General features: G+C 38.3%; 1 protein-coding gene across 11 annotated transcripts in view; it reads right to left on the bottom strand.

The window, feature by feature from the left end:
* The window catches only part of CLEC16A (C-type lectin domain containing 16A), a 147,288-nt gene that overhangs the window by 102,483 nt on the left and 31,528 nt on the right, over positions 1-13,277 (bottom strand). For 8 of the 11 annotated variants that reach the window (XM_072348999.1, XM_072349000.1, XM_072348998.1 and 5 more), the window contains exons 22-23: positions 7,073-7,213; positions 2,099-2,218 (exon numbers count right to left, since the gene is read on the bottom strand). In XM_072348999.1, coding sequence (XP_072205100.1) covers positions 2,099-2,218; positions 7,073-7,213 — 261 coding nt within the window. Of the gene's footprint in view, positions 1-2,098; positions 2,284-7,072; positions 7,214-13,277 lie in introns of those variants that run through there. The other 3 variants (XM_072349006.1, XM_072349007.1, XM_072349005.1) reach the window with 3 other exon arrangements.

The raw sequence follows: 13,277 nt of genomic DNA on the forward strand, positions 1-13,277 counted from the left end.
AAAATTCAATACTTTGCCAAGATATTATTATTACTATTATTATTATTATTACTACTACTATTATTATTATTATTTTTCTCAAATAGTAAGAATTCACCAAAATTCAAGATTCAGGAAATTCTGGTAAATGAAATACTATCAGCCCATGGCATTCTGCTCAGGAGTGGTATAACATGTCACATCTCTCCTGTATTTCTGCTGTTTCACTTCTAGCTCTGGAGTTCACTTAAATAATCTGGCCCCCTCTCCTAATGAAATATCAGTGTACTTCTGTATAACTTTCATTCACTGAAAACCTGACATTTCATTACACTACACTGTCCCTAATCCCTTCACACAGGATCTAAATGACTGCTGAAGTGACTCCTGTCTTAATTTGAGCAACAACAACAAAAAAATTTAGAAAAGACTCCATTAAAAAAATCATCTGGAGTCAAACTCCACCATATTTTCTCTTTGAAGGTCCGACAGTGCATTCAGAAAAAAGGACTGATGGTGTTGGGAAATGTAAGCAGAACAAACTCAGTGCCTAGCATCTTATAAATAGAAAAGACAAAAGCAGAGCTCTTCTGTGCTTTTTGGGGAGGGCTTTATTTATTATTGATAGCAATAATTCTCTCCCTCTACTATCCATTTTCCATTAGTTGCTGTCAGAATTTCGTTCCTGTCACTGCACTGAAGGGCAGCATTGAGAGCATCCCTGCCAAAATGCCCAGGGAGCAGCTGGCCAACACTTAGTCCTCACAGGGACAGGGAGTAAATATCAGTGCAGAACCAGAGGGGAAAAAAAACAGAAGTTTTAACCTTCTGGAAAAGGCCAACAGCGCTCAGTACTATTTTGCAACATGTTATCCCTTCTGGAATGATTCATAACTGAAAACCAACCCTGCAGTCACAGCTCTAACAGCTACAGATTACTGCCTGCCAGACCTGAACCTTTGAGACTGAGCGCACAGACCCACTGGGGCTTTGGGTGCACACACAGGTTATACGATTTGCATTCATCATGAATCATTACTACGATCTCCCAGATGTGCCTATTTACTTCTCTCCAGCTCACATGCATTTAAACAGGAGTGTTCTGACAAAAGAAGTGTCAGATCTGGAATTTAAGCACCAAACAAGATTCAAAACCACGGTGTAACTTTGCAAGGCCCTGGATATCACCAGCTGTCCACGGCTGTGGAGGGTTCAGCAACCTTGTTTTTCAGCGCTTCTATAGTCCTACCAAGATTATCATTACAGAAACAAAACACTCTACTTCTGTTATATCATCTTATGTTACAGTGGTTATTAGGGAAAGGATAGGAGAGAATAGAAAAAGGTAAGAATGAATATAATTTACAGAAAAACATCTTATCCTGTACATCAATATACTATAAAAGGAAAAACGAAAACATAAATAACAGTACATTAAGTAAAAAGACACAAATCAAGTTTAATAAATAAAAAATGGTATTTCTATAATAATAACAGAGTAAAATATCTTTACGCCGTGGTGGTGAAAAAAGAAATTAATTAGACTCAACACAGCTTATAGAACTGAGATCAGCCCAAAGCCCACTTCCATCCTTTTTGTTTATGCTTCCCCTCCCCAACCCTTCAGGCAGACAAGCAGTCCATAAATCCATTTGCCTGAATATGATAGAAAAATTGTACCATCACAATCTGAGGACAATCTTACTCTGAATGTGCCTCTGTTTTACCTGAGTTATAAATTAATTTCTTGCTGCTAGCAAATACCTGCATTACTGTCCATTTTGGACCCTGTGCTTGCTAAATTCCACTACAGCCATAGCTGCCCCTGTGCAAATGAATACACGGCTGCTTTGAAGCTGGAAGCTTAGTAGATCATTTTGTGCTATATGGAATTTCAGTTTTTGGGGAGAGAGCCAGGAAATATGGGAGAAACTATAAGTAAGACTTTCAGATACAGCTGAAATTCAGAAATTGCTGCACAATTTTCCCCCAAATCAGTACAGTCAACTATTAATGATGCTTTCTTCAATTTCCTACCTCACTGTCACTACTACAAGCATGAAAACCAAGCATGCTCAATTAACTTTATGGGCTTTTGAAATCTTATGCAGGAACCTGCCTGAATGGATATTGCGTGAGTTTCGGTTGCAGCTGCTGCTTGAAGACCTAAACCCAGTGTCCACCGTGACTGTCAGCCTCCGACAGACTAAACACCCGCCGTCGTCCTTTCCTGCCAGACCTTACTAGAGGAAAACACAGCGATATATCATACCAAGGCTGTAACAATGAAACAAGGAAGGGAAACTGGAATGAAGACAAAGGATAAATGTTAGAGCAGCAACAAGATTAAAAGTGACAAGGACGCATCCATAACTGCTGGTATCTCCAACCCAATTTGAGACCCCATTTTTTTTTAATTTTGGGAAATACTTCTGTAGCTAGAAGTATTCATTCTTTAGAAACAAATGAGCGAAGTTACTGTTTGCTTTCCTACCTGGAAACGTACATAATGCAGTTTGGACTACTCGTGGTCTGACAGTATTACATGGAGGCAGAACTGGTAGGCTTGTATATCACCAGCTACATACATGCTACAAAAACCTTGAGAAAAGCTATCTAACACAAATTCTAGTAATACAGCATTATTTGGATTCCCACTGGCAACCAATTACATGAGTTGCTCTGCAGAGCAGATGACAATACTTCAGACCACTCAGTGCTACTGTTCTAAGAAGCGAAACTGAAGTATTAGACTTGGATTAAAATAAAGGCAAATACAGCGCTTTAACAGATAGCAGCAGTTAAGATGATGATGCTTGGTGCATAGAAAGTTTCTGAGTAAGAGACTTTCTAGAAACAAAAGCAGTTCCTCACCTAATTAGAAAATTACTAGCATTGGAGAACAGATCATACCACCTTTACACTACTGATCATGGAAGAAATAGACAAGGACGGGTTCAGTAAGACAGCAGGCACTGCACTCTCACAGGCTCTCCATCCTTGATTAAGCATCCTCTACTTGGAATATATAAGTTTTATTTTACAGACTGGTATCCAACTTATTCTCTGCAACAGGGGACAGATTTTCATATTTACTTTAGATCATTTACCATTAATATCTGCTAGAAATATGAAATAAGAGTTCAGTGGCATAGAAGATCAGTGCCTTCTGGAGTTCTCAATAACCATTGATGCAATGTAAACATTTTCTTAACTGTTAAAGCCAAGTGAATTTTAAAGCTTTAAGAAACTTAAAAAGTGGCAAGCTACAATACTGATGACATTACATATCTATAACTCTACAAGACTTCTAACTTACTTCTTACTAATCTTTTACTAACTTACTTAGCTTCTTTATCTTAATCCTTGGCTTATATAAAAGTAAGCACTTGACAGAAATTCACGGTTCCAGCAAATGCAGCCAAGAAGAGACTATATTCTAAGCTCAGAAATTTAATGGTAAAAATCTGCCCAGCAAGAGAACATTTTTACCATAGGCACAACAGCACTTCAAATGGACATGCTCATTTAAAAAAGATTAGACATGAATAAAAACATGTAACAGAGCATTTGCTGAATCTGGCTGTATTTTTTCTACCTTGCCCTGGGCTGTCCTTTCTTCACGGGATGGACTCCACTTCTTCAGTTTTAAGGAAACAGAGAACTTGCAAAGGGCTAAGCTTAATTCCCAGATACTGTAAGTGCAGGAGCTGCTAGACTTTACAAGAAAAATCTATACCATGAAATACTGTGACAATAACTGGAAAACTCAGGAGGTACATGAGCTTCTTTTGCATAAGATAAAAGAGTTAACACAACTATCGTCCTCTTACATGAACTGAAATGTACTCAATCAAATGATTCTGTATATGTTCAGTTATCTTCCTTCTCACACTAAGACAATATGACACTGTTTGATGCACGGTGGAGCAAGGAAATATTTTCACAAAACAAACAAAAAAACCCCAAGATTTTCTGTGATACATTTTCAAAAGCTTTTTTTTTTTTTTTTCCTCTTTAGCTGCCTGCCTGTCAATATATGCTTTATCTTGTAACGTTTCTATCTGACAACTACCAAATGTGCAACTTGTCTTTATTTTGTTCTCATCTATCACTGTTCTATGTAAAAGTCAGTGTATTATGCTCTAAATCTTACTCTATGTGTAGATTACAAGTACCAAATATTGAACAGCTTAAATCTGCCAACAAATATAATCTTGATCTCACATTTACAGCAGAAACAGCTGTCATGCTTTAAGATGTTGTTCTTAAGATTGTTAAGGAGTTTTCATTGAAATCCACATATTCATCTCTTTTTTTGGTTAGTTGACCTTCTTGTCTGAAGCCCCTGAGCAACCTTGTGTGCTCTTTGTGGTCAACAACCCAATCAGCTGGTATAAAAAACTTGGGAGCAGAGAAAAACACAAGTTCATGTGCATTCTGAATGGAAAATGAGAAGAGTCTGTATAATGTGACAGGCTGTGGCAGCATTCAAGTGCTACCTTGGAGCATAAAGCAGTGCTTGCAGCTAATTAGCTACTTGCTACTTCTTCCTTGAAGGCCTGAAGCAAAACCCCTAAATCCCATGCAGAAGTGATATGTGAGCCTCAGCATCAACTGTTTGTCAGCTCATTCCTCTGAATTAACTACTTGTGTACATACAGTAACTGCCTTCTTTGTTGCTGCCCTCTGAGTACAGTTAGCAATAAAAAAAATCCATGAGCTTTGCTCAGAATTCATCCCTGCAGCCATTGTAGGTTGGTGCTGAAGCAGCTGAAGCAAATTCTCGCATTAATTTTCATAGACCTTACTGAGGGTTACAATGCCCATAGTGATATGGCACAGAACAGTATCATTACATAACTAGGCTTCCTGAAGCATCTATCAGTATCCCTGGATCCTATGCAAAAAAAAAAAAAAAAAAAAAAAAAAAAAAAAAAAAAGCTAACAAACAAAAAACCAGAACAAAACACCCCACATCAAAACCAACATCATCCATCAACCAACACCCAAACACTGTTCTGCATGAAATGGCTTTTTGAACATGCTACAATGAAGCCACAATGTTGAGGTAATACTAAGTGTTGGCAGCTGAACAAGTACAGATAGAAATCAGGCACTTCCAAACTTTGATTATTATTACTATTTAGTTTAGAACAGCATCCTGTTATCACTTTTCAAAATGCAGCAAAACCCAACAATTTTGATATACAGACAACAACATATTGAATATATTTTCCTTTCATAACTATAATATATTCTATTCTCCAATGAGGTACTCTTTTCTTAGATGAGGAATTACATCCTCCAGGATCTACTCAGCTTTTCATAGAAGTCTTGAAAGCACTTGAAAGACAGTCTGACCTCCATAGTATCAACTTACTTGATCCTTCTCTGAACATGTTGCTTACTGCAACAGCAAGAATGTAGATTTTAATTTCCATTTCTTTTATCACAGCTATCTCCTAGTCACTAGAACTCAAAGATGCCTTTTCAATTCTGGATCACAAAGAATTCAAATGCAGTAAAGGAAATAATAGCTGAGACTTTTCACACAGCTGGGGAGAATTCTGTAGTGAAACACTTTCTGTCTTTAATGCTTCTCTATATTGAGACTTCTGCCAAACCACAGCTCTTCACTGTGTGATCTCTAGTTACTTATCCAGGCCCTCTAAAGACCAGATAACAGCAAGTAACTGCTAGCAAAGAAAATCAAATATGATCCTTCCAATGTTTTGAAAAAACTGCTTATAGAAAAAGAACTCCAATTTTATTCTGGAGTTGTACATATTGTGGGAATGTTGTGACTGTGTGTTAGTTTATCAAAGTAATAAGTGTTTTTTAATACAGTGTCTGGATGCTATAATGCTTTATAAACTATTTATAAACTTGATAAGCAGTTTTTGCTTACCCTTCTCCAGTGGCACTTCCTGCAAGGATAGTCACTTTGGATATATAATTTACAACGATCCCCTGACAGCTTTCAGTGAAGCAAAGGTATTCCGTGACGTATAGAACACTAAATGCCTAACACTGATTGCATCATTTCCTATAAGACTGCACAAGAGATTACTTTTATATTTATAAGACTCCTAAATGAAAGCAAAAGTCTTAACTGAGAGAACCAGAACAACCACTTCAGAATGATCAATGTCAAAAGTGACTGACAAGAAGGGGCTGTTTGAAAACGCCTTGTGAATCAAGTCACTTCAATTTTGTGTGTGTGTGTGTTTTGTTGTTTTGTTTTTTTTTTAAATATCCTAAAAGAGTCAGGGTCAGCTCAGCTCTAAAGTGAAAGCATTTCAATATGCACCCTTCAGAATATACCTCTTGCTTAGCCTTCAGCTGGAGGTTCTCCACCTCATGTTCATTTTGACTTCAAAACAAACACCATTACAGGATTCTTCATAAACACTACACACACACAAAGGAACGAAGGCATTCTAAAGCAACAAGAGATCCCAGTATAAACAATCTCACTGAACTTACTGACCAACTCAAACGCGTCCTAGCTACATTCGTGCAAGTTTTATTATCAGTCAATTCATATGGCTTCTTCAGAGCCAACGAAATAGCCTCTTCAGATGTGGTGTTCAGCCAAGAGTGTTATTTAGTATCCTAAAGAACTACAGCTATTTGAAAGTGTTTCATACTTGGCCTCTTGTTAAAAAGTAACAGAAGAATCAGATAAACATACAAAAGCCCAGTTAAAAAAAAAAGCTTCACATGGAGATAAACTTATCCACTAGGGCAAACAAATGTCGCTCTGAATTTACGAAGAACAAAAGTTCTGTTTAAACAACGACCAAAAGACCAAAACACTTCAAACTGTTCGTGCTAGGAGACAAACAGCGTATCATTTAACCAGTATTTAAGGTCACCACTGAAAGATGCCAAGTATGTAACTCCTTATCCAATAAGAAAATGTGAATACATCATTAAAATTTACACCTCAATTGGCTTTAACTAGTCTAGGTAAATGATCAAGTGATCTGAATACCATACCCTGTGTTTATCTCAATAACATCAGAAGTCAATCCGACAGAAACATGTACAGCTCTTGGTGCCTAGGTTGAAAATAGTGATTTAATACCTGATGGACTCTGTGCAACAGAAGGAGTGGAAGCTGAGCTTGCAGCCACTGAATCACTGCGCCCTGTACTCCCACTGGACGGTGATGGTGATGAGAGTGGTGATGGATGGTGCTGATTTATACACTGGGCCACAGCAAAGCCTGCAAAATAGGACAAAGTTTACTCATAAGTAATTAGCTCTTAAAAGTTTGCTTACAAGAACAAATCAAAAACCATTAAGAGAGAATACTGCATCAAAGTGATGTGAATTCCACCTGGTGACTCAGAGGATGTGCCCTCTTTCATCCTCATCTCAGACACCTGAAAAACTCAGAACACAGATGCTATACATACAAGTGCAGATCAATGAATAAGGATATAGAGATTAGGTGATGCAAAATATTATAGAACAGAGCTTGTGCAGTCTAAACATGTCAGTTTTGTGTATATACAATACATTCAATGGTCACACTCCTTAACATAAAGAAAATGATAAAAGTGAACAAAAACAGCCTACACAACCTTTCTTACTGCAGTAAGAAGAAATTCGCAAAAGATGTGAAGGTCAAGGTCTCATACCAATCCAACATGAGAGCCAGGATGAGAATATATGGAACCTATATTGTACATTCATTGCGTAATACTATACTGAACCAAAGGTAAACAAGTTATTCAATGTATGCGGTGCAAAAACTTGCACAGATCTAAGCAATGAACCGAAAGATAACTGAAATTTACACTTCTGAGTATCAGAGAACACGCTATGTCAATCAGACATACTCTGCTAGAAAATCCACCCCATGATGTCTCAGGTAAATCCAATAGAACTACCAACATCTGCTGAACACTTGGTAGCAGTAAGGAACTAGAAGATCTTCCTTTTAAGGGTGAGAAAGATTATACCATAACTTTGTACAAAACGAACTATATTATAAACTGTTCACATTATCAAATTATAATCCTTACTTATAATAGCTGTGACTCCAGCTATATCAACAATGCATATTGGACTTTGGCACCCACAATTAAGGAAGATCTAAAAACAATTGCTTCTTGCATAAGAATTCAATTTGATCCCTTGCAAGAACCCAGCTCTTAGCATCCCACCCAGTTAAAGCCCTCTGTGGAACACAATGCAATGTCTCCCTCCATAGATGAAAACTCATGCTCTCTACCTTGAAATCAACTGAACAGGGATAATCAGAGGGCAATGAAAACAGCATTTTCCCCTGATTCTCAGGTATTAAGCACTTCCTGCTTTCTCTTATGGTGAAAATTCACAGAAAATTCTATTTTACAGGTTCCTCATACAAAAAGATGTATGCTGTCCTACATTATGTAGCCCACTGTAATTTTGCCACCAAGCAGCAGCTAAAACTAGCTGATACAGGAGAATGATCTTCTTAGGCTCTCATATTTTATTTAAAATAAAGAATAAATTTGAAGTGTCTTCTCGAAACTGTAACTGAGATTCCTATCAAGTCATGTATGGTGATTTCTCTCCTGCTCTGCTAAGTGGGGAACAGCCAGTTTTCAGGAATGTTTGTAATTCTAAAAACAACAACTAAAGAAATCCCCAGAATGCCATTAGTTTCTGAGAAACCCAGAGCAGGAAGTGCATGGTACAGGATGCAGTGCTCAACTGCAAAGAAATCAGAAAAACTTCATGCAAGAAGTCTTTGTATCAAAGCTACGAAGCAGAACATGGAATTTAATATAGATCACCACCTAATCCTGCTTCCCTGCAGAATATGAGAATTTGTTACAATTTAGGTTATTCAACAATGTCATTTTCTAATTCTTATTTTTTTCCAACAGGAACCCACCTAGGTTCCAACATTCCTTCTGCAGCACTCCATATTTGTGAAAACAAATGAAATAATACACATTTTGTATCATTATCAGTAGCCACTATAGTTTCATAAATGATGAGGATCCAAGAATCAGTGTGTGCCAACAGACTTGCAAAGCCTGATGATCTTATTTGCCTCCAAACTGTGATCAGACTGTCCGAACAAGTCTGGATATCTACCATGAGAGAAAAACCAATGAGTCGCCCTTTACTGTGTCTTTCACTTACAATTTCTTCCCCTTCAATCTGATTTTTCAGCTGAATTGTTAAGAGTTTTCATGGTTTTGCTATTACAGAAGTAAATGATTTCATCTCAAATGGCATCAGATGAACCAAAATGTTAATTATCTGCTTAGAATACCATGAAATTACCTCCTAGAATTTTAATATGCTCCTAGGGCAGAGTTCACGAATTGCCTGTCCTGCACAATTCCAGTGAAGACAAATACGACTGTACTGTTTATACTTTCCATATTTCATACTTTCCTTAGAAGATTACACTCTTACAGTGGTTCCTTAAGCAACTTCCTGCAATAACAACAACATGCCCATAGGGATCCCTCAATTTTCTGAGTGAGGTTTTCCTTAGTCTGAGCCCTCCTACAAGATGCAAGCTTTTACTCATCATGTCCAACTTTGTTAACAGCTCTTCAGGAGCACTTCTTGCCTTCAGTATGATTTGAGGATGAAGTGGCATCCACAACTGTTAGCTGCTTCCAATGCTTTCCTCACTCTCCCACGGAAAGCATGAATGACAAGTTTTCCCTTTTATTGGCAGTTTGCTGAATTACTTACTGTAGTCATCTCTTGAATGCCATGAATTACCTAACAATGTACTATTTGCTGTCTTTGCTGTGTAGCAAGCACTGAAAACGCATATACACCAAGCAATACTTTATTCCTCTCTGAAATGGGCAATCTGCCATGGCACTCCATGGATGATTCACTCTTTATAGAGAATTTTCTGTACGGGGAATTTGCCAACACCTTGCAGCTGGCAACCAATCTCCATGTTAAACCCTATTTAAATATTTAAATAAATAAATTACAAGAAGCATATGAACGCTTTAAAGTACAGCTTTTAACAACAACATATACTGTCAGTCAGCAATACAAGGGAAAAAGCCAAAATAGATGAAGAAGGAAGGGACACAGACTAAAGCAGATAAACACTACTTGTGCTAACAACTGAGCTTAACGTATGGTCCTGCTTCTTACCCTTTACTGCCCATGCTCATATTCAGGACCCAGACTCAAAACCCCTTGCAGAAACACAGTGCTATCTGAACTGCTGTACTACTTGCATCATAACGTTAGATGGGTGAATGACACTTCACCAAGCTTTTGTCCTACTTTAACTTACTACTCATCATGTCCAAGATAAACACCAATTGAAAGAATTACATAAGAGCTGTACCAGGAGGCACCTGCTTTAGTTAAAATACAGATCTCTTTATTCCATAAACATACATAATTTTCTTTATTTTTAGAAACCAAATCGATCAATGCTCTACAATCTTTTAGCTAAGTTACACTGAGGTTACACGCAGTAATGCCAGATGGTCTGCTAAAAGTTAACCAAAAACTCAAGTACTTAAGTAGAGTTTCACTCAGACAATTCTCTAAAGCAACAAGCAGTCAATAAATACAGAGGAGAACTTTGTTCTTTTCTTTCCTATGAAGACTGAACTGCTCAAAATATTTAAAAACAACTTTTTTTCTCTTTGATGACTCCCTCTAGTCCAAAGCAAACTTCAAACACTACCTTGTCTAAGACAACTTCTCTAGCAACTGCCCTAGCACATTTGCATGAGAATGTTTCCCAAATGGAAACATTTAAGCACTCACCCTGTCTGAAAATTCAACATTTTCTAAATTCACAGCTAACATGGGAAGAACAATAAATCCATACTTAGGACAGTCCTTCATAAAACAGCATCCAGATGGGACTTTTTGCAGTTCCATTAAAAATAAAAGCAAACAACTTCTAGAGTCAAGATGCAACAGCAGACAGTTCTTCTGGGAAGCTAAAGAACAAGCTCATGAATGCTCCCTTGTGTTCCTCCAAACACAACAGTTATTAATTTCAAATTGCAGTAAATACATTTGGCAAAACAGTAAACAAAATTGTATCCTACAGCATTAGATCCAGAACTTCCCTAAACTCTATTCAGAAAACATCTTGCATAAACTTCCTCACAAGCCCCTGTTTGAGTATTTGACTATTTGAAATAAGTGCTTGTCTTTTTCCAGAGACATTGTCCTCACACACTACCTGAGGCTGACCAGAATTCAGAATGGATTAACATCCGAAAGAAACTCAGCTGCCTCAATGCACGGCCCCAGGTCATGCAGTGGCCCACACCACTGTCTGTTTTGCTTGCCACAAGATTATCAAGCCTCTTTCTGAAAGACCACAAGGAGACTCAGTGGTTTTTCAAAGTGCCTTTTATGGGAAACAACTGAACAATCTAGCAGACACAGATATGGCTAAATAGTATGCTTTCTTCAGCAGTCTATCCATCTTTGGAATTTCCCATCCCTTTTCTCTCCTGCTCTCACATAACACTCCTAGCTGAATTTGCTCAACCACCTATGGTAGTGGTTTTTTGGTAAACGGATCACCATGAAGACTACAGCAAGAAATGCCTTTCTTTGAAGACAGCACTGAAATTAAACCCACTTGTGCTAAAGGAATCGGTGGGTCACTGGACAGCAGTTGAATGAGCGGCTGCTGTAGAAGGCAGTTGAGCAGGAAACTGGAATTTAAATCTACTCTCCTGCTGAAGATGGTGAATCCCAAAACAACACATTTAGCCCTTAGCAAGCACTGCATGAATATCCATTTTTCATTACTGCAACAAATAAGTTTATTTTAACTCTACACCTACATCAACACAAAACAGCATTTTGTGAGAGTGGCAAAAAAGAACAACCCTCTCCTTCCTTTGTTCATTATATGGAAGGAAAGCACAAGTGTCTAATATGAGTAATATGAGTACCTCAGCACAGGAGCACAGGACAACAGAAAGAAGATACCACAAAAACAACCACCCTACATCCCCCAAAACAAACAAAAAAAAAAAAGATGAAATACATCAAATCTCAACAAAGCACTGAGTGTGGTAATGACAAAACATTCACACCACACAACACAACGGCAGATAAAGGCTTATAAGCGTGCTAGAGTAAGGTAAATTAGTTGGGAGTGGAAGGTAAGTCTCAATCATTCAGAATACCGTACATAAGCACTACTGAACAAGAACAAACCAGGAAAGTCATTCAGGAAAAACCTGCCGAGAAAATGCAAACAGAATTAATCATAGCTCCAGGAAGCGAAATGATGCTCAAAAGCTTCTGGAAGTGCCTTTGTCACTCCTTCATGGCTCTCAAGTTATGACAAAGATTAGTTACAAACATAATTGTTTCCTTTCTGATAGTCATGTTTTTGATTCAACAGAACACGCTGTTTATGACGAATATTACTGAGAAGAGGCCCCTTCCCATTTCAGGGCCAGTTCTCGTTAGTATTTCTATACAAGAGCTAGGTGCAGGACTTGAATGCATCTCAAACAGGCTCAGAGACATCACTAATTTGGGAGGGGCTGTTAACTCCCATAAGGGCCAAGAGACCTTCTTGCAGGGAGACCCTGACAAACTGGGCAGCTGGACAATCACCAACCCCATGAAGTTTAACAAGACCAAGTGTCAGATTCTATGCCTAGTAGGGAAAAATCCTGGCTACGTGTACTGACTGGAGGACAAGAGGCTGGAGGAGCAGCCCCACAGAAAGTGATCCAGAAGTCCTGTTAATTTGGATCTGAGTGAGCAGTGTGCCCTGGCAGCCAGAAGGTGCAGCCATACCCTGGGTTGCCCCAGGCCCAGCACTGCCAGCCAGGCAAGGGAAGGGATTGTCCTGCCCTGCTCTGTGCTGGTGCTCCCTCACCTTGAGCACTGGGTGCAGGTTTGGTTGCTATAACATGCAGAGGGCACTCATCACAGCTACATATACACTGATCTACAAGAAGGCTGACTCTGAAACGGTAATGTTGGCACCTTTCCCACCACACCTCTTCCATGGAAGCCTTATGTCAAATAAGGAAATACATCCCCATCATACAACATACATCTGTCTTGAAAAATCCAAACAGCAATTGGAAAACTTTCATGATTTCTCTCCTTCATGCCCAGGACTCAGGTAAGCTGAGCTCTGAGTTAGTCATAAGGCAGCAGATCACCTGCTTTCTAAGTAGAGTAATTTAATTATTATTATTTTTTAAATCATGTTTCAAAATAAATGCTGTTTTGTGAAATGACTGGTAGTGAGTTGAGACTTTTTTTAGCCCTAATGCAGATGGAGCAGTGCACAGCAT

The sequence above is a fragment of the Excalfactoria chinensis genome, chromosome 14, assembly GCF_039878825.1.
Source record: "Excalfactoria chinensis isolate bCotChi1 chromosome 14, bCotChi1.hap2, whole genome shotgun sequence".
Classification (NCBI taxonomy): domain Eukaryota; kingdom Metazoa; phylum Chordata; class Aves; order Galliformes; family Phasianidae; genus Excalfactoria; species Excalfactoria chinensis.